At 66.9% G+C, this 19,173-nt stretch overlaps 2 protein-coding genes across 6 annotated transcripts; both read right to left on the bottom strand.

The window, feature by feature from the left end:
- Positions 1-235: 235 nt before the first annotated feature.
- On the bottom strand, positions 236-5,204 carry IL6R (interleukin 6 receptor). Of its 2 annotated transcripts, none has more exons than XM_065043076.1 (10): positions 5,018-5,204; positions 3,408-3,659; positions 3,211-3,334; positions 2,953-3,137; positions 2,722-2,882; positions 1,392-1,536; positions 1,263-1,306; positions 1,100-1,160; positions 906-1,011; positions 236-820 (listed from the first exon to the last, which is right to left on the bottom strand). In XM_065043076.1, exons 1-10 carry the CDS (start codon positions 5,118-5,120, stop codon positions 646-648), a joined length of 1,356 nt encoding a protein of 451 aa, XP_064899148.1. In that variant the 5' UTR covers positions 5,121-5,204; the 3' UTR covers positions 236-645. The 2 variants fall into 2 exon arrangements, with proteins under 2 accessions (XP_064899148.1, XP_064899147.1); XM_065043075.1 differs by having other exon boundaries at positions 1,097-1,160.
- A 242-nt stretch (positions 5,205-5,446) lies between these two features.
- Positions 5,447-17,285, bottom strand: ATP8B2 (ATPase phospholipid transporting 8B2). 4 transcript variants are annotated; one of them, XM_065042963.1, is made up of 28 exons: positions 17,108-17,285; positions 16,350-16,408; positions 15,694-15,807; positions 15,496-15,594; positions 15,330-15,391; positions 15,153-15,225; positions 14,830-14,900; positions 14,619-14,698; positions 14,268-14,426; positions 14,106-14,194; positions 13,834-14,030; positions 13,518-13,544; positions 13,054-13,262; positions 12,484-12,527; positions 12,251-12,416; positions 11,384-11,572; positions 10,674-10,789; positions 10,413-10,559; positions 10,203-10,314; positions 9,987-10,092; positions 9,460-9,604; positions 8,768-8,951; positions 8,425-8,648; positions 8,065-8,148; positions 7,652-7,897; positions 6,788-6,926; positions 6,588-6,718; positions 5,447-6,497 (listed from the first exon to the last, which is right to left on the bottom strand). In XM_065042963.1, exons 1-28 carry the CDS (start codon positions 17,136-17,138, stop codon positions 6,231-6,233), a joined length of 3,570 nt encoding a protein of 1,189 aa, XP_064899035.1. In that variant the 5' UTR covers positions 17,139-17,285; the 3' UTR covers positions 5,447-6,230. The 4 variants fall into 4 exon arrangements, with proteins under 4 accessions (XP_064899035.1, XP_064899034.1, XP_064899036.1 ...); XM_065042962.1 differs by having other exon boundaries at positions 10,395-10,559; XM_065042964.1 differs by lacking the exon at positions 13,518-13,544 and having other exon boundaries at positions 10,395-10,559.
- Between the last annotated feature and the right edge of the window lie 1,888 nt (positions 17,286-19,173).

Consider the following 19,173-nt stretch of genomic DNA (forward strand, 5'->3'; position numbering starts at 1 on the left):
GGGGACACAGCAAGGGGGGCACTGGGTGACGTGGGGGGGGGGGACACAGCATGGCAGGCACTGGGTGGCATGGGGGGGGACACGGTATTGGGGGCACTGGGTGACATGGGGGGGGCCATGGGTGGCAGAGGGTGCATGGATTTGGGAGAGGGGGGGCACACACAGTGCCGCGTCACCCCCAGGACCCCCCCACGCGAGGGGGGGCGCAGTGACCCCTCCCCCCCCGGAGCACCCATACAAATCCACAGTGTTTATTTCCGACGCACGTTTCGGCACCACGTGCTTTAAAAACAACCCCAGGGGGGCCCAGGGCGGCGGGACGGGGCTGGTCCAGCCAGGCCCCCCCCGCCCCGCAGCAATGGGGGGGCCCAGCCCGTCCCCGGGGACCCCCCACCACTCGCTCCCACGGCTGCACCGTCAACCCCGCTCACCCCGCTTGGCCGCAGCCCCGGAGCTGCCCCCCCGGGACGCATCTCGGGGGCCCCCCCGGGCTGGTTTTCCATGGGGGTGGCACTGCCCCCCCCATCAGAGTGATAGATCCGGGGGGGGGGACTTTTGGTACCTCCAAAAAGGGGGTGCAGGGGTTACTCCACATCCCAGCACTGGGAGCACCCCCCCCCAGACCCATGTCCAGCCCCAACCCGGTTACTCCCTGGAGAAGAAATAGTCCAAGTTGGTGACGTGCAGAGCCGGGGGCGCGGGGGGGGGCAGCAGGGGGGTGTCACTGAGCGGGGGGGCACTGGGGGGGGCCAGGGGCACCAGCACGTGCTGCCCCTCGCCCTCCGCTTTGGGGTCCCCCCGTCCCCACATCTGCCGGTACCTGCGGGGAGAGAGCGGGCGCAGGTCGGGGGGGAGCGCGGGCAGAGACCCCCGGTGTCCTCAATTTGTCCCCCCCCGTCACTCACCTCACCACGATGGCGACCAGGAGGGCGATGCCGAGGCCCAGGCTCCCCCCGGCCGCCAGCACCGCGTACGGCGGCGCCGCGCTGGCACTGGCCTCCACGGCAGCCCCTGCGGCACGGGGGGGGACACAGGCTCGTTGTGGGGACAAGAGACCCCGGGGGTCCCCACAGCCAACCCAGGGCCCCCCCCTCACCACCGTCTCGCCCGAAGAGCTCAGGGGGCAGCGTCACCCAGTACGTTCCATCCTCCATGGGGAACTGCAAGAGAACGGGGGGGTGATGTGACACGGCCCCCCCCGTGCTACTGTCCCCTTGTCCCCATGTCCCCATGCATCGTGTCCCCCCCAAGCCATGTCCCACCTGCGAGCTGAAGGGTCCCATTTCGGAGGTGACGTCCCCTGGGTCTGCAAGAGGACGTGGAGTGTGAGGCTGGGGGGACCCCACGCTGCCCCCCCCCGGCCTTAGGGCCACGTGTCGCCCCCCCGTTACCTGTCCAGGGGGTGCCCGATGCCTCCCGGCTCCACTCGCTCCAGGTGCCGTGGCCGAACTCCTCCTGCGCCCGCACCTGCACCAGGTGCCGCGTGCCCCGCCACGCGTCGCGGATGTCCAGCCACGTCCGGGTCCCCTGCTCCACCTGCCGGGGACAGCGGCTTGGGGACGCCCCCGTGGGGCGGGGGACACCCCCGCGCGGGGGATGGGTGGGGTGGGTGGGGTGGGATGGGGTGGGATAGGTGGGGTGGGATAGGTGGGGTAGGTGGGAGGGGATGGGGTGGGATGGGTGGGGTGGGATGGGTGGGATAGGTGGGGTGGGTGGGATGGGTGGGATGGGGTGGGGTGGGGTGGGGTGGGATAGGTGGGGTGGGGTGGGTGGGATGGGTGGGATAGGTGGGGTGGGGTGGGTGGGGTGGGATGGGTGGGATAGGTGGGGTGGGTGGGATGGGTGGGATGGGGTGGGGTGGGTGGGATGGGTGGGATGGGTGGGGTGGGGTGGGTTGGGTGGGATGGGGTGGGGTGGGATAGGTGGGATGGGTGGGGTGGGGTGGGTGGGGTGGGATAGGTGGGGTGGGTGGGATGGGTGGGATGGGGTGGGGTGGGATAGGTGGGATGGGTGGGGTGGGGTGGGTGGGGTGGGATGGGTGGGATAGGTGGGATAGGTGGGATGGGTGGGATGGGGTGGGGTGGGTGGGATGGGTGGGATAGGTGGGGTGGGGTGGGTTGGGTGGGATGGGATGGGTGGGGTGGGTGGGTGGGATGGGATGGGTGGGATGGGATGGGTGGGGTGGGGTGGGTGGGGTGGGATGGGTGGGATAGGTGGGATAGGTGGGGTGGGTGGGATGGGTGGGATAGGTGGGGTGGGGTGGGTTGGGTGGGATGGGATGGGTGGGGTGGGTTGGGTGGGATGGGATGGGTGGGGTGGGTGGGTGGGATGGGGTGGGATGGGGTGGGATGGGGTGGGATGGGGTGCGATAGGTGGGATGGGTGGGATGGGGTGGGGTGGGATGGGATGGCGTGGGATGGGATGGATGGGGTGGCATGGGATGGGGTGGGTGGGTGGGTGGGATGGGGTGGGATGGGTGGGATAGGTGGGGTGGGATGGGGTGGGATGGGGTGGCATGGGGTGCGATAGGTGGGATGGGTGGGATGGGTGGGATGGGTGGGATGGGGTGGGGTGGGGTGGGATGGCATGGGATTGGATGGATGGGGTGGCATGGGATGGGTGGGGTGGGTGGGATGGGGTGGGATAGGGTGGGATGGGATGAATGGGATGGGATGGGATGTGTGGGGTGGGGTGGGATGGGGTGGGGTGGGGGGGTCTCACCTCCGTGAAGGTCTGGGCGGGCTCAGGGCGGTAGCGGATTTGGAAGCGGAGCCAGTAGAACCGGGGGTCCCAGGAGCGGGGGTAGGACCAGGTGACGCGCAGCCGCTGCGGTGACATCTCCAGCGGCGTCACCGTCACATTGATGGGGGGGTCAGGCTTCACTGCCGGGGAATTGGGGGAGTCAGAGCCCAGCACCGGCCAAGCTGCCCCCCCATTACGAGCAGCACTCACGGACACCACTGAGCGTGATGATCCTGTCCTCGCCGGCCGCGGCGCCGGCGCCGTTGGTGACGCACGTGGACACCACGAGCGGTTTGGTGTCCTCGGCGCCGGGCGGCACCTTCACCCGGCAGACGAACTTGCGCGTCCTGGCAAAGTAGCGGCACCGCTGCGCCGCCGCGTCCTCGGCCGCGAACCTGCGGGGACGCGGCCGTGACACCGGGGGAAACGTTTTGGTGAGGGGGGGTCGCGGTGACACCCGGCGCCCACCTGCGCTTCACCCACAGCATCGCCCGCGTCCCCGGCGACGGCTGCGCCCGCAGCGGCCACTCGCACAGCACGTCCTTGTCGTGGCTCCGGCGGTAGCAGGACACGCGGGGGGGCTCGGGGGGCTCTGCAAGGCAGGGGGGTGTGGGTGCGGGGGGCGCTGGGGACGCGGGGTGGGGGGAGTCCCGGGGAGCACCCACCTTCCACCAGCAGCTGCAGGGAGCGCAGCGGGCGGCCCCCCCCGGAGCAAACGTATCGCCCCGAGTCCTCGTGGCGCAGGCGCCGCAGGAGCAGCGCGTTGCCGTCCGGCAGCTGCTGGCTGTGACCCCCCCGCGCCGCCGGCCCCCGCTCCTCCCGCCGCCAGGTGACGGTGACGTTGGCCGGTCCCTCGTCCTGGCAGGTCAAGGTGATGTTGGCTCCCGGGCGGCCCAGCACCGTGTTCCGCGAGAGCCCTGGGAGGGGGGGACAAAAAGGTGGGGGTCAGGCAATGGAGACAAGAGCACAGGTGTCCCAAGGGGGGGGACACACACGGCGCCATCTGCTCCCGCTCCATGTCAATATTTGCAGGAGGCAGCGAGACGGAGCGAGCGGCAGCACCTGCTGAGTCAGCGGTTCCGCAGGGGGGTGGGAATGGACCCCCCCCAGCACAGGGACCCGGTCAGGGTGCAAGTTGTGGGTCTGACGTGGGGAGAGGGGAGGTGGGAGAACCACGAGCTGGGGGTCCTGGGGGGGCCCGGGGGGGTCCTGGTGCGGGAAGGGTTAAGCGGCCGCTCTGGCCCGGGGCACCGCGCCAGGAACGCGCCCAGGGCAGCGATCCGGCCCCCCCGGGCACCCTCCCGGCTGCAAAGGTCAAGAGCCAGCACGGACCTGCCCGTTCCCAGCGGCTCCTGCTGCCGGGAACGCGCCAGCACCCAGCACCCAGCACCCAGCGCCCAGCGCCCAGCACCCAGCACCCAGCGCCCAGCACCCAGCGCCCAGCACCCAGCACCCAGCACCCAGCACCCAGCACCCAGCGCCCAGCACCCAGCGCCCAGCACCCAGCGCCCAGCACCCAGCACCCAGCGCCCAGCGCCCAGCACCCAGCGCCCAGCGCCCAGCACCCAGCGCCCAGCACCCAGCGCCCAGCACCCAGCGCCCAGCACCCACCCAGTACACAGCACCCAGTTCCCAGTACAGAACACCCAGCACACAGAACCCACCCCTGTGCACCCTCCCAGTACAGAGCACTCACTTTCCAGTCCAAAACACCCAGCGCCCAGTACAGAGCGTCCAGTACCAAGCACCCAGCACCCACCTAGTCCAAAACACCCAGCGCCCAGTACAGAGCGTCCAGCACCCACCCAGTCCCGAGCACCCAGCACCCAGCCGGTGCCCCCCCCCGAGCTCCACGGGCCGGGCACGGACCCGCGTGTGTGTCTGTGTGTGTGTCTGTCTGTGTGTCGGTGTCCCCACGTCCCGCACCCGCGGGGTCCCAGCGCGCCCGGCCCGCAGGGTCCCAGTGCCCCAGGCCCAAGAACGCAGCAGGGTCCTAGTGCCCCCCGCCCGCACCCGCGGGGTCCCAGCGCCCCCCGCCCGCGGGGTCCCAGCGCCTCCCGCCAGCGGGGTCCTAGCGCCCCCCTCCCGCAGGGTCCTAGCGTCCCCCGCCCGCACCCACGGGGTCCCAACACCGCCCGGGCGCGTCCATGTCCCGCACCCGCGGGGTCCCAGCGCCACCCGCCCGCATCCGCAGGGTCCTAGCGCCCCCCGCCCGCGCCGCGGGGCTCCCAGGGGGGTGTCCCGGGGGGGGTCCCGGCCGCTCTCGCTCACTCACCCGCGGGGCCGCAGGGCCGCTGGGGAGCGGCGGCGGCGAGGAGGAGGAAGGTGAGGAGCAGGAGCAGGAGCAGGAGGAGGAGGAGCAGGAGAGGCCGCGCCATGCGCCCGGCCCCGGCCAGGAAAACATCGGCGGGGCCGGTGCCCGCGGTTGTGAAACCGGGACAGGCGGGGGGGGGTGGGGGGGGTGCGGGCGGGGGCGGCCCCGCGGGCAGCACGTGCGCCCGGGAGGGGCGGGGCAACCGGTTCCGCCCCCTCCCGGTGTCCCCCGGTGTCCCGGGCCCGCCCCGGGAGGACACAGGACAGGCAGAAACTGTTTAGAATATTGAGGGGCTTTATAAAAAAACCTGTTGTTTATTTCCCTTTAAAATTATGTTTGTTTGGGGGCGTTTTGTGTGGTTTTTCATGTTTGTTTTTTTTTGGGGGGGGGTTCTGTTTGTTTTTTTGGGGGGTTATTGTTGTTTTGGCTTTTTGTTTTTAGTTTGGGGGGTTGTTCTGTTTTGTTGCTGTTGTGTTTGTTTCTCTACGGACCCACCAAACGCTACAATCCCACCATATAGAAACTCATCATAAATTAAAACACCCCCCGTCCCCCCCAACACAAAATAACCCCCCAAACACCCACTCCAGCTCCTCTTTGGTATCAAGTAGAGCAGCCCCGGGACCCCCCGGTGACGGGACAACGTTCCCCCCAAAAAGGCTCCGAGGAGGAGGAGGAGGAGGAAGCAGCGGTTGCGACCCCCCCGGCATGGGACCGAATCTCAGCACCCGTGAACCCGCAAAAATCAGGAAGGAGCCGGAATCACTTCCCCTTTCCCCCCCAGCGCTGGAACACACACCAGGGACAGTGACAAGGGGACAATGACACCCCTGCCCCCACCCCCCCCTCGAGAAACGAGTCGCTCTGTCCACTTGGAGCAGTTTTCCTTCCCTTTTTTTTTTTCTGGTTTGTGGCTTTTTTTGTTCTTTTCTTCTTTTTATATAAAAAAAGACACGCGGGGGGGGGAGGGCGCTGTCACCGCCCCCCCGGGACCCCCGCGCCGGTGGCTCTGGCACGATACATTCGCGTGACGGGGGGTTTGGCGCTCCGTGGAGGTGAATACTATGGGTGGGGCGGGGACGCAGCGTCCATCCGTCTGTCCGTCTGGTGTATTTTTGGTTACACCGCAACGATCCCCAGCGTCCCGCGGTCTGGGTGGGGGGGGGCTGCGATTTCACACCTTGAGCGCCTTGTCGGGGCTGCCGGCGTCGCTGCCCTTTTTCTTGCGCAGGGTCTCGATCCAGCCGGCGCTGGGCCGGGCGGCGAAGCCGGCGAGCGCCAGGGAGCTGAGCCGCATGTTCTTCCCGGACATGATGAGCTCGCCGAATCCCTCCTGGTGCGAGAAGGCGTAGCCGGAGCGGCGCGACCCCGCGCGCCCCACGCGCCGCATGCACCGGTGCTGCGTCTTCTGCTTCTTGCGGACCAGCTGGGTGTAGCGCACCTGGGGACACGGGGACGGCGTCAGGAACCGCGGGGACGGCGTCAGGAACCTCCCGCTCGCCGTGTGTGTGTCCCCCCACCCCGGTCTCACCGTATCGGACAGTTCTGGCTTCAGGTCCAGCTTGAGGAAGCGAAAGGCCACGACGGGCATGATGCAGACGACGGTGGTGAGGGCGATGGTCAGCCAGACCGTGGGCTGCGCCAGCGTGTTCTGCGCGTTACCTGGGGGGGGACGCGAATCCAGCACCCGCCAGGGTGGGGGGTGTCGCTCGGTAACCCCCCCGGACTCACCCACGAAGCGGAACTGGTTGGGGAACATCTGGAAGAGGCCGTCGCTGTGCATGGCGAAGAGGATGGCGAAGTAGGCGGCCAGGCTGCCCCAGATGAAGAAGTGGTTGATGGCCGTCCAGAAACCCGTGTCCAGCCCGATCTGGGGGAGAGGGGACGGAGGAGGCAGCGCTCAGGGGACGGTCTCTGTGCTCAGGGATGGCCACTGTGCTCAGGAAATGGCCACCGTGCTACATGCATGGCCACCGTGCTCAGGGACAGCCACTGTGTTCAAGGAATGGCCACTGTGCTCAGGGGATGGCCACTGTGCTACAGGGATGGCCACTGTGCTCAGAGAATGGCCACTGTGCTATGGGAACAGCCACCATCCTCAGGAGAAGGCTGCCATCCTCAGGGGATGGCCACTGTGCTCAAGGGAATGGCCACCGTCCTCAGGGACAGCCACCATGCTCAGAGAATGGCCACTGGTCTCAGGGGATGGCCACTGTGCTCAAGGAATAGCCACCATGCTCAGGAAAGAGCCACCATGCTCAGAGAATGGCCACCCTACTCAGGGAATAGCCACCGTGCTCAGGGAACGGCCACCATGCTCAGAGAATGGCCACTATGCTCAGGGGATGGCCACCATGCTCAGGGAATAGCCACCATGCTCAGGGAATAGCCACCACGCTCAGAGAATGGCCACCAACCTCAGAGAATGGCCACCATGCTCAGGGGATGGCCACCATGCTCAGGGAACGGCCACCATGCTCAGAGAATGGCCACCATGCTCAGGGGATGGCCACCAAGCTCCCGGCACGGCCGCAGGGCAGGATGGGACCAGCCCTTCCCCTCCGCCCTGGCCGGGGCTCGGGGCCGCGTCCCCACCTGCACGCTGACCACGATGACGAGGGACGTGGCGACGGTGACGGCGAAGGACTGGTAGTCGGCCAGCTGGGCGCCGTCGTCGCGGGTGGCGTCGGCGAAGACGCCGTAGGGGATGAAGAACATGAGGACGGACGTGTAGATGCCCTGGGCGATGCAGATGAAGAACTCGCGCTTGTTGAAGAGCAGGTTGAGCTGCCCGGGCTCGTAGAGCTTGGGGTACTCCATGCTCCGCTGCTCCGGCACGTCCTGGGGGGCACAGGACGATTTGGGGACGCCCCCCCGACCTCTGGGGCTGCGCCAGGCTGTGCCAGCGCCCGCGGAGGGACAAGGACGCGCGGCGGCCCTTTGTCACCTCGCCGCGGGCAGCCAGGCCGGCTCCGCGCACACGGGGACCCGGCGCTCCCCCGCGGTACCTGGTCGAAGACGCCCATGGCGAGCACGGGCAGCGAGGTGTAGACGATGTTGTAGAGCGTGATGAAGTACTGGTCGTACACGGTCTGCGCGGAACCGAGCGCTCAGGGGGACGCGGGATGTGACCACCCCGTGTCCCGCATGGCCACCATGTCACCGGCGGGGACAGCGGAGCCACCGCCGGCCCCCCCGGCACACGGGCCACTCCAACCTCAACCTCCCCTGGCGCAACTCGCAGCCGTTTCCTCTCATCCTGGCGCTTGTTCCGACCCCCCCGGCTCCAACCTCCATCGAGGCAATTCAGACCCACCACAAGCAGAGGGTCCCACGGGTGAACCCCCCGACTCGCCTCGGCCGCTCACCTGCGCCGAGAAGCCGCAGAAGAAGCCGAACCAGAAGTGGACCATGGTGAAGGCAAAGTTCTTGTAGAAGAAGTAGCAGAGGAACTTGCACATGCGCAGGTAGGACCAGCGCCCGTGCACCAGGAGCAGGCGCTGCAGGAATTTGAACTGGGAGAAGGAGTAGTCGGAGGCCAGCACCGCCTGGATGCCCTCCTGCCCGCTGATCCCCACCCCGATGTGGGCGGCTGCGGAGAGGAGACGTGGGGTCGGGACGGAGCACCAGGGACCAGCGGTGACCCAGAGCGACAAGGACAGAGGCCGCCACACACCCCAGGATGGTGCACATGGAGCTCCCCAAACTCACTCTTGATCATGCTGACGTCGTTGGCCCCGTCGCCGATGGCCAAGGTGACAGCTTTCTTGTACTTCTTCACCAGCTCCACCACCTGGGCTTTCTGCAGTGGCGTCACGCGGCAGCAGATGACGGCTTTACAGGCACACGCCGTCTCCAGGAACTCCACCTCCATGTCGGCCTCCAGTGCGTGGGCCTGTGGGGACAGCGGGGGACGGTGGGGGACACGGCCAGACGGCTGTCCCGTCACCAAGATGCTGGAGGGAGTGGAGCATCTCCCGTGTGAGGAAAGGCTGAGGGAGCTGGGGCTCTGGAGCTGGACAAGAGGAGCCTGAGGGGGGACTCATTCCTGGGGATCAAGATGGAAAGGGGCAGTGTCAGGAGGATGGAGCCAGGCTCTTCTGGTGACAACCAGGGACAGGACAAGGGGCAATGGGTGCAAACTGCAACACAGGAGGTTCCGCTGGAAGATGAGAAGCAACTTGTTGGGGTGAGGGTGGCAGAGCCTGGCCCAGGCTGCCCAGGGGGTTGTGGAGTCTCCTTCTGTGCAGACATTCCAACCCGCCTGGACACCTTCCTGTGTCACCTCATCTGGGTGTTCCTGCTCCGGGGGGATTGCACTGGATGAGCTTTCCAGGGCCCCTCAACCCCTCACGTTCTGGGATGCTGTCACTCTGTCACACCCGACACCCCAGTGTCCCTACCAGGCTGTGCCCGTTGATGACCAGGGCGTATTCGCCCGCGATGGCTTCCAGCACCGAGGTGAGCTTGGAGGAGGAGAGTTTCTCCTGGTAGGAGAAGCCGTTGGCCGTGGAGTGCGACGCGTCCATCATTTTCTCCCGGGCCTTCCTGCGGAGAAAGAGAATCGGAGAATCATCAGATTGTTTGGGTTGGAAAAGAGCTTTACATCGAGTCCCACTGTTACCCCACCCTGTCCCTGCCCCATGTCCTGAGAACCTCATCTCTGTGTATCCAACCCCTCCAGGATGGCGACTCCAGCACTGCCCTGGGCAGCCTGTTCAACACCCACAGCCCTTTGGGGAGAAATCACCCCAAATTTCCACCCTCACCCTCCCCTGGCGCAACTTGCGTTCGTTTCCTCTGCTCCTGGTGCTTGTTCCTGGGGAGCAGAGCCCGACCCCCCTGGCTCCAAGCTCCTTTCAGGCAGTTCAGAGAGTCAGGACTCTCGATTTTGGGCACTTCTGCGTCCCCTCTGCGCCCCGAGCCTCACCTGAGCTCCTCTCGCACCTCCAGCACAGTGTGACCCGTCACCACGAACACTTCGGTCATGTCGTCCGTCAGCATCTTGCAGGAGTAGCCGATGTTCACGGCTGTTTCTGGGGACGGGACACCGGGGGCTAAGCCAGGGTCACCTCGTGGGGGCGGCATCTGCCCCACCGCCCCCCAGGCAGGTGGGATCCAGCCCCACATCCCACCAGCACCTCACCCTGCTTGTCCCCCGTCAGCACCCAGATCTTGATGTTGGCCAGCGTCAGGATGGCGATGGTTTCGGGGACCCCCTGTTGCAGCTTGTCCTCGATGGCCGTGGCTCCCAGCAGCTGGGGGGGCACCCAAAAAGGCGGCAGCTCCACCAGGGCTGCCCCGCCGCCGCGTGTCCCCCCCCCAGCCCTCCCCGTACCATCATATCGTGCTCCACCTCGTCGTAGAGCCGAGCCAGGCGATCCTCCCGCGCCTCGGGGGCGCTGCCGGCGCGGCGCAGCCGCTCAGCCCAGTCCTCGTAGTAACTCTCCTCCAGGTCTTTGTACGCCAGCACCAGTGTCCGCAGCCCCTCGCCGGCGTATTCCTGCAAGCGCGCGGCGCTGGGTGCGGGGCAGAGCCCGGCGGTGGCCCCCGGACCCTCGCGGCCCCCCGGGACAGGGGACGAACCCGCCCGCGCTGCCGTCCCCGCCCCGCTCACGTTGAGGTGGTCGGTGGTGATGTTGCTCAGGTCCTGGTTGAGCGGGTGCAGCCGCTCCAGCAAGATGGTGTCAGCGCCCTTGCAGTACAGCCGGATCTTGCCCTCGGGGCTGCGCACTGCGGGGGGGGACGGGGACACGCTGCTGGGTTCGGGGGGGCAGGAGGAGGTTCCCCTCCAACCCCCATCCTGACCCTGTGACGTCTCCGCGGTCACGTCACCGCCCGCGTGGGGCTGGTCCCCGGCACTGAACCCAGACCCCAGCCCCACCGTGACCCTCCCAGCCCCACTGTGACCCCCAAGCCCCATGGGGACTCTCCCAGCCTCACCGTGTCCCTCCCAGCCCCATGGGGACCTTCCCAGCCCCACCATGACATTCCAAACCCCACTGCAACCCTCTCAGCCCCACTGTGTCCCTCCCAGCCCCAAGGGGACCCTCCCAGCCCCACTGTGACCCCTCCCAGCCCCAGGGGGACCCTCCCAGCTCTATGGGGACCTTTCCAGCCTCACCGTGACCCCAGCCCCACCACAGCCCCTTCAGCCCCACTGTGACCCCCCCCAGCCCCACTGCAACCCCTCCAGCCCCACAGAGACCCTCCCAGCCCCATGGGGACCTTCCCACCCTCACCGTGACCCTCCCAGCCCCACTGTGACCCTCCCAGCTCCACTGTGACCCCCCCAGCCCCACTGTGACCCCCCAGCTCCCGGCTCACCGATGACGGACATGCGCTTGCGGATGTTGTTGAAGTCCAGGATGGCCAGCAGCTGGTAGGTGACGGCCCGGCCCAGCTCCTGCACCGTGATGGTTTTGGGCGTGCGGGACCGGAACACGAAGCCAAAGTTCCTGGCGGCCGCCACCAATGCGCCCTCGTCCGGGGACTGGGCCTTGTAGAACAGCTCCCCTGGGGACAGTGGGGGGGTCACGGGGGGGGCCACAGTGATGGGGGTCACAGTGCCAGGGGGTCACAGTGCTGAGGGACACAGTGGTGGGGGGACACAGTGCCCCACGATACTGGGCGGGTCACAGTGCTGGGGGGACACAGCACTTGGGGGGGTTAACAGTGCCAAGGGGGTCATAGTACTTGGGGGGTCACAGAACTGGGGGGTCACAGTGCTGGGGGTCACAGCACTGGGGGGTCATAGCGCTGGGGGGGTCACAACATTGGGGGGTCACAGTGCTGGGGGAGTCATAGCAATGGGGGGGGTCACAGTGCTGGGGGATCACAAGACTGGGGGGACACAGTGTTGGGGAGTCACAGTGCTGGGGGATCACAGCGCTGGGGGTCACAACGCTGGGGGGGGGTCACAGTGTTGGGGGGTCACAGCACTGGGGGGACACAGTGCTGGGGAGTCACAACACTGCGAGGTTCACAAGACTGGGGGGGGTCACAGTGCTGGGGGGGTCACAGCGCTGGGGGCGTCACAAGACTGGGGAGACACAAGACTGGGGGGACACAAGACTGGGGGGGTCACAAGACTGGGGGGGGCCACAGCACTGGGGGGTCACAGCACCAGGGATCACAGTGCTGGGGGGTCACAGTGCGGGGGGGTCATAGCGCCGGGGGGGTCCCAGCGCCCACCTTGGCTCCTCTCCTCGGACATGACGGTGTGGCAGAGCGAGAGCAGGCGGAAGAACTCGTGCACGTGGGGGTCCCCCAGCTTGACGGCCTCCAGCAGGCTGGGGTCCCAGAACTGGAACCGCGGGTCGGCCAGCGGGTTGAAGGAGAAGTCCACGGGTTCTGGTCTCTGCCGGGGGACACGGGGGGGTCACCCGCTGCGGCACGGCCCGGCGCCCGCCCCGCGCTGCCCTTACCTCTCCCAGCTCCGCCTTGGGACCCAGCACGTCCTGCACGTCACCTGCGAAACGGGGCCACAAATGAGCGGGGACACGGACCCAACGCTGCCCCCCCCGTGCCGGTTTGGCTGAAAACGGGTTAATTTTCCTTGTGCAGTTACAAACCTTCCTTTCCCATCGCTCGTTATTTGGACTTAGTCTGAGAACAAGAGATACCAGCCCAGCACAGTTAATGTGTTTAATTGCTCTGCTCTGAGAGCCAAGGACACTCTGAGCTCTGCCCACAGGGGTGAGGCAGCGAGGAAGGGGATGGACGGACAGAGCTGGACTGACACCCACATTTATCAATCAGAGTATTCCAGCCAATTAGCATCATGCTGATTATTTAAGGAAAGTCAGGACCTCTCTCTCTGGCATTTCTCGCTCTTACTCTCTGTGTTTATCTCAATCCAAGTTGCGACTCTCTCCCCTATTGAGGGACGGGAGGTGAGTGAGCGGCCGCGTGGTTCTATTGCCAGCCCGGGTTAAACCGCAACACCCCAAACCCTCCGCGGGAGGGAGCCGGAGCACCCCGCCCCCGGCGCTCACCGTAGCTGTGCCCGTTCACCGAGCACTTGCTGAAGACCATGATGTTCTGGGTGAGGGTGCCGGTCTTGTCGGAGAAGATGTACTCGACCTGGCCCAGCTCCTCGTTGAGGGTGGTGGTCCGCGCCTCGGCCGGCGTGCGCCGCTTGGCGCAGTACATCTTCTTGTCCCAGTTGATGAAGTAGCTGTGCCCGAGCCGGATCACCTCCACGCTGCCAAGGGGACGCAACCGGGTGTCACCGGGGCCGGGTGACACCGCCGGGGACACGCGCGCCCACCGTGGACCACCCGGGGTTCCCCCCGTCCCGCACCCGCTCCTACCGACAGCCAAGCCAGGGCTGGGGACATGGGGCCCGGCACCGAGGGGACGTCCCGCCGGGCGTCTCGCACACCTACGCGCCCCCAAACCCCCTCCCCGGCCCCCCGGCAATGAGCTAATGGGAGGGGTGGGGGCGACACGTTCTTACCTCGGGGTAAGGGTGACAGAACCCATGCTGGGGAACGAAAAGAGAGAGAAATTAAAAGAGAGAGAGAAGGGGACAGTGCGGGAGCCTGGGAGCTGCGCGGGGGGGCAGCAAAATAACCAGCGTGCAGCCAGGGCGGGGAGAGATGAGCAGCCAGACAGATGCAGCCGGGGGGGACAAGTGGGGTGCCAGGTTTTGGGGTATCCCCGAGGGCAGCCCCGCACCCCCCCCGCACACACAGCTCCGTCCCTGTGTCCCCTCCCCGCAGGGCACCCCAAATTAATCCCCCCCCCTCCTCGCCCAGCCCTTCAACCCCTACCTCACATAGAGCGAGATGGGCACCACGGTGTTGAGGATGATGATGTAGGACCAGAAGGAGAGGAAGCCGGAGAAGAAGGCACTGTGCACCCCCTCGTCCCAGGGCAGGTAGATCTGGAAGCAGACGCCCACCTCGTGCTCCCAAATGGCGTTGCCGATGGCCAGGATCACCCCCATGCACACCAGGAACCCGAAAATCTGGGGAGAGGAGGGGGAGACGTCAGAGCCCTCGAGCCAGAGCTGGGGGGTCATCCGGGATCCCCCGCCACGTACCCAGAGCACCAGCGTGTTCATCAGCCGGTCGATGCTCGTCCGCTTGAACTTGGTCCGGCCGCTGTTCTGCATCAGCTTCGTGTCAGGCCCTGGGGAGAGGGGCGGGGGTCAGGGGGGGGTCCCCGTTCCGTATGGGGGGGCGGCATCACCGTCCCGACCCACCTGCGAAGACGACGAGGCCGAAGCACCACTCGGTGTTGCGCAGGACGCAGCCCCGCAGCAGCATGTTCTGGTTGCTCAGGGGGTATTTGTTCTCCTTCCAGTACAGCGTCCCCCCAAACTTGTCCAGCTTGTTGTTGGGGGGTTCGCAGATCACTTCACCTGGGAAAAGGGGGGACGGCTCGGCTGTCACCCGCCTCCTCCAGGCGCCCAGTTCCACCCCAGTGCTCCCAGTACCGTTCCCCCACTCCACGCTTCGACACGGCGTGGAGGGTCCTGATCTCTCTGGGTGGGACCCACACCAGGGGACGAAGTGGGGACCCCAGGGGCTCCCCATGGGTCACAGGCACTCACCGTCAAACCCGGCCAGCTTGCCGGTGTCCCCCAGCTCCGAGGTGACGGGGATGGCCTGGCGCACCTTCATGTTGGTCTCTCTGCACATAACGAAGCGCGGGGGTGAGCGGCGGCCGGGCAGGGGGGACACTCGAATGCTCCCCAAGTTCTGTTTGCTCTCATTGTCACCGCTTGCCTTCCCCTGTCACGCGGGGGACACGGGGACACCTACCCGTCCAGCTCCGATGTCTCTATGTAGCACAAGCCGTGGGGTTCGCTGCTGGACAGGAGGAGCAGGTCGGCCTGTGGGGAGACATGGAGGGCCGGGCTGGTACCGGGGGACACTGGGGACAAGGCTCTGGGGACACGTGTGCTCAGCAGCCCTGGCTGGGGACACTTGTGCTCCAGCGCCTTCCGCAGCTCCGTTCCCGTCCCTGATCTCGCTTCAGCTCCTCAAGCTCTTTCCCATTGTGAGGAGGTGATGGAGGAGCCCGAAAGCCGAGCGATGGCAGCGCCCCGTGGCGCTGCCGGGACCCGTTTCGGCACCGCGCTCACCGCCACGAACTGGTTGTTCTCCAGCTTGATGATGTCCCCGACGCGCACGTTCATCCACTGCTCCTGCCGCAGCCTGCGGGGGACACGGGGGACACGGCGGGAGCCGCTGCCGTCGCCCGTCCCCCGTCCCCTGCCCCGCGTCCCCGTGTCCCCGCGTCCCCTCCCTGTGACACTCACACTCCGCCGATCAGCACCTGAGACTGACGGTTGTTCACCTGGTTGTCGCTTTTATGGCGGAACTGGGGGAAAAGATGAGTGTCAACCGCAATGGGGTCCCCTGTCCCCCCCTGTCCCCATGTCCTGCAGCCGCCCCCGGGGACAGGGACACGCGGGGGCCACTCACATAGTCGTCGGTGGCGTCTTTGACGGCGGTGATGGTTAAGACAAGAACCAAAGGCACGATGGTGGTGAACCAGGAGAGCGAGGAGATCTGGGGGATCAGCTGGGGACGGGGACGGGGGTCACAGGGGACCCCAGACCCCACCCGAGCTCGGGGAGGGAAGGGCAGGGTGGGGGGGCCCATTTGCCCCCCCAGAATTACCTGCAGGATGAGGAGGAAGAGGAAATAGGTGTTGGCCACTTCCTGGAACTGCTCGAAGAGGTTGACGGGCAGGAAGGTGACGATGTTGTACTTGGAGGTCTTGATGCAGTTGCTCTGGGGACGAGACGGGGGGGTCAGGAGCCACCGAGGCCCCCCCGGCATCGCTCGGGGAGGGGGGGCAGGGCTGCCGCTCACCGTCCCCTCAATTTGGGAGCTCAGACCCCCTCGAGAGCCGGTTCCTCCCCCTCGGTCCCCAGTTTGTGACAGGGACACCACCCAGTGCCCCCCAAGGGGTGACCCCAGACCCCGTGTCCCCCCCAGCCAGAAATAACCTCAGTGTGGAGGGGGGGGACACCAAGGTGAGCGCTGCCCCTCCAGAAGCTCGTTAATTAACCAGAAGCTCGTCAGGGTGCAGGCAGAGCTGGGGGTGTCAATGGGGGGGCTGGGGGTGTCAATGGGGGGGCTGGGGGTGTCAATGGGGGGCTGCGTGTGCCCCCCCGCCAGACCCATAGCTCCATCAAGGACCCCTCAGCACCGTTTTCCCAGGGCCAAGCAGCCGGTTTCAGCTCCGCTGACCCGGGGGGTGACGCGGGGTTGTGTGGGGTCCCCCCGAACCCTGCCCGAGGGAGGGGGGCTGGGCTGGCCCCCCCACTCACCGCGTACTGGAACTTCTCGTTGTACTCCCGCGCGTTGGCTCGCACCCGCCGCTCCTCCTCTGCGGCACAGCGCCCGTCAGCCTGCGCCCAAACCTGACCCCAAACCTGCACCCCCAAACCTGACCCCAAACCTGCACCCCTAAACCTGCACCCCTAAACCTGCACCCAAACCTGCACCCCTAAACCTGCACCCCTAAACCTGCACCCCCAAACCTGACCCCAAACCCTGCACCCAAAACCTGCACCCCTAAACCTGACCCCAAACCCTGCACCCAAAACCTGCACCCCTAAACCTGTACCCCAAAACCTGACCCCAAACCCTGAACCCTGCACCCCAACCCCCTGCATCGCCAGAATCCCTGTACCCCCAAAACCACTCTACACCAACCCCTGCACCCCAAACCCCTACACCCCCAGAACCCCTGCACCCCAACCCCCCTACACCCCAAACCCTGCATCCCAAATCCCCTGCACCCCAAAACCCTGCACCCCCAGAACCTCTGCACCCAAACCCTGCACCCCCAGCCCCCCCAGAACCCACCCTGCACCCCCAGAGCTCCTCCTGCACCCCCAGCCCTGGATATCCGCACCCAGCCCCCAGCCCTGCAACCCCGCCGCACCGCGGTCCCTTCGGGGGCCGGTCCCGGGCACGGCCGTGACTGCGGGTCCATCCCGGGCCCTCCCGCCGCGTTACCGGGACAACGGCCGCGCCGGGGCCCGCCGGGGCCCAGCGGGGCCTCCCGGTTCCCCCCGCTCACCCGGGGCCCGGCGGGCCGCGCACCGCTCCATGGCCCGCGGCCCCGCAGCCCATGGGGAGCGGGGGCCGGGGCCGGGGCCGGGGCCGGTGGCGGGGCCGCTGCGGCCCCGCTGCTGCTGCCGCTGCCGCCGCTCAGCGCCCCATGGCCGCGGCGGCGCCGGTCGGCGGCGGAAGTGGCGGGGAAGGGGAGGCGGGGAACCAGCCGGCGCTGCGGCGGGAGGGACGGGGGGACCCCGGGGGGTCGTGGGGAGCGAGGGTCCCGGGGGGGTCCTGGGGGGCCAAAGGGGGTCTTGGGGGTTCAGGGGCAGCACTGGGGGGGTTCCAGTGTAACAACCATGGGGGCGCTGGGCAGCCCCGGGGGGTATCACGGGCAGCAGCGGGGGGGTGGGGGGGGGTTACCGGGGGGGTCCTGGGGGACCAAAGGGGGTCTTGGGGGTTCAGGGACAGCCCCGGGGGGGTCCCAGTGTAAGAACCCTGGGGGTGCTGGGCAGCCCCGGGGGCTCGGGGGGTATCACGGGCAGCAGCGGGGGGGGTACCGGGGGGATCCTGGGGGGCCAAAGGGGGTCTTGGGGGTCAGGGACACTCCTGAGGGGTCTCAGGGGCAGCCCTGGGGGGTCGTGGGGAGTGGGGGATCCCAGGGGGTCCCAGGGGCAGCACCGGGGGGAGTACCAGGGGGGTCCTGGGGGGCCAAAGGGGGTCTTGGGGGTTCAGGGACAGCCCCGGGGGGGTCCCAGTGTAAGAACCCTGGGGGTGCTGGGCAGCTCCAGGGGTCCCAGGGGGTATCAGGGGCAGCACCGGGGTGTTTGGGGGTGGTCCTGGGAGTCAGGGATAGTCCCGGGGGGTCTCAGGGGCAGCCCTGGGCGGTCTGGGGAGTGGGGGGTCCCAGGGGGTATCAAGGGCAGCACTGGGGGTGTATCGGGGGGTCTTGGGGGTCTCAGGAGCAGCCCCGGGGGCTCCCAGGGAGCCAGGTGTCCTGGGGGGTGTCAGGGGCACCCCGGGGGGGTCCCAGTGTAACAACCCCGGGGGTGTGGGGAGCCGGGTGTGAGGGGTCCCAGGGGAGTCCTGGGGGGCCAAAGGGGGTCTTGGGGGTCAGGGACAGTCCCTGGGGCATCAGGAGCAGCTCCGGGGGTCCTGGGGGACCAGGGACAGCCCCGGTGTGACGGTCCCGCTCACGGGTGCAGGAGGGGCCTGAACGGAGGTTGGAGCCGGGGGGGTCGGGAACAAGCGCCAGGAGCAGAGGAAACGGCCTCAAGTTGCACCAGGGGAGGGTGAGGGTGGAAATTTGGGGTGATTTCTCCCCAAAGGGCTGTGGGTGTTGAACAGGCTGCCCAGGGCAGTGCTGGAGTCGCCATCCTGGAGGGGTTGAACACACAGATGAGGTTCTCAGGACATGTTCAGCACCAGCGGTGGGTTATGGTTGGACTCCATGATCGTGAGGGTCTTGTCCCACCAAAACTGTGATTCTGTGATCATGGAAGGGTTTGGGTTGGGAGGGACCTTCAAAGAGCATCTCGTCATGGGCAGGGACATCTCCAACAGACCAGGGACATCTCCAACCAGACCAGGGACATCTCCAACCACACCAGGGACATCTCCAACAGACCAGGGACATCTCCAACAGACCAGGGACATCTCCAACCACACCAGGGACATCTCCAACCAGACCAGGGACATCCAACCAGACCAGGGACATCTCCAACCAGACCAGGGACATCTCCAACCACACCAGGGACATCTCCAACCAGACCAGGGACATCTCCAACCAGACCAGGGACATCTCCAACCACACCAGGGACATCTCCAACCACACCAGGGACATCTCCAACCAGACCAGGGACATCTCCAACCAGACCAGGGACATCTCCAACAGACCAGGGACATCTCCAACCAGACCAGGGACATCTCCAACCAGACCAGGGACATCCAACCACACCAGGGACATCTCCAACCAGACCAGGGACATCTCCACCAGACCAGGGACATCCAACCACACCAGGGACATCTCCAACCAGACCAGGGACATCTCCAACCAGACCAGGGACATCTCCAACCAGACCAGGGACATCT

The sequence above is a fragment of the Columba livia genome, chromosome 28 (genome assembly GCF_036013475.1).
Source record: "Columba livia isolate bColLiv1 breed racing homer chromosome 28, bColLiv1.pat.W.v2, whole genome shotgun sequence".
Lineage (NCBI taxonomy): Eukaryota > Metazoa > Chordata > Aves > Columbiformes > Columbidae > Columba > Columba livia.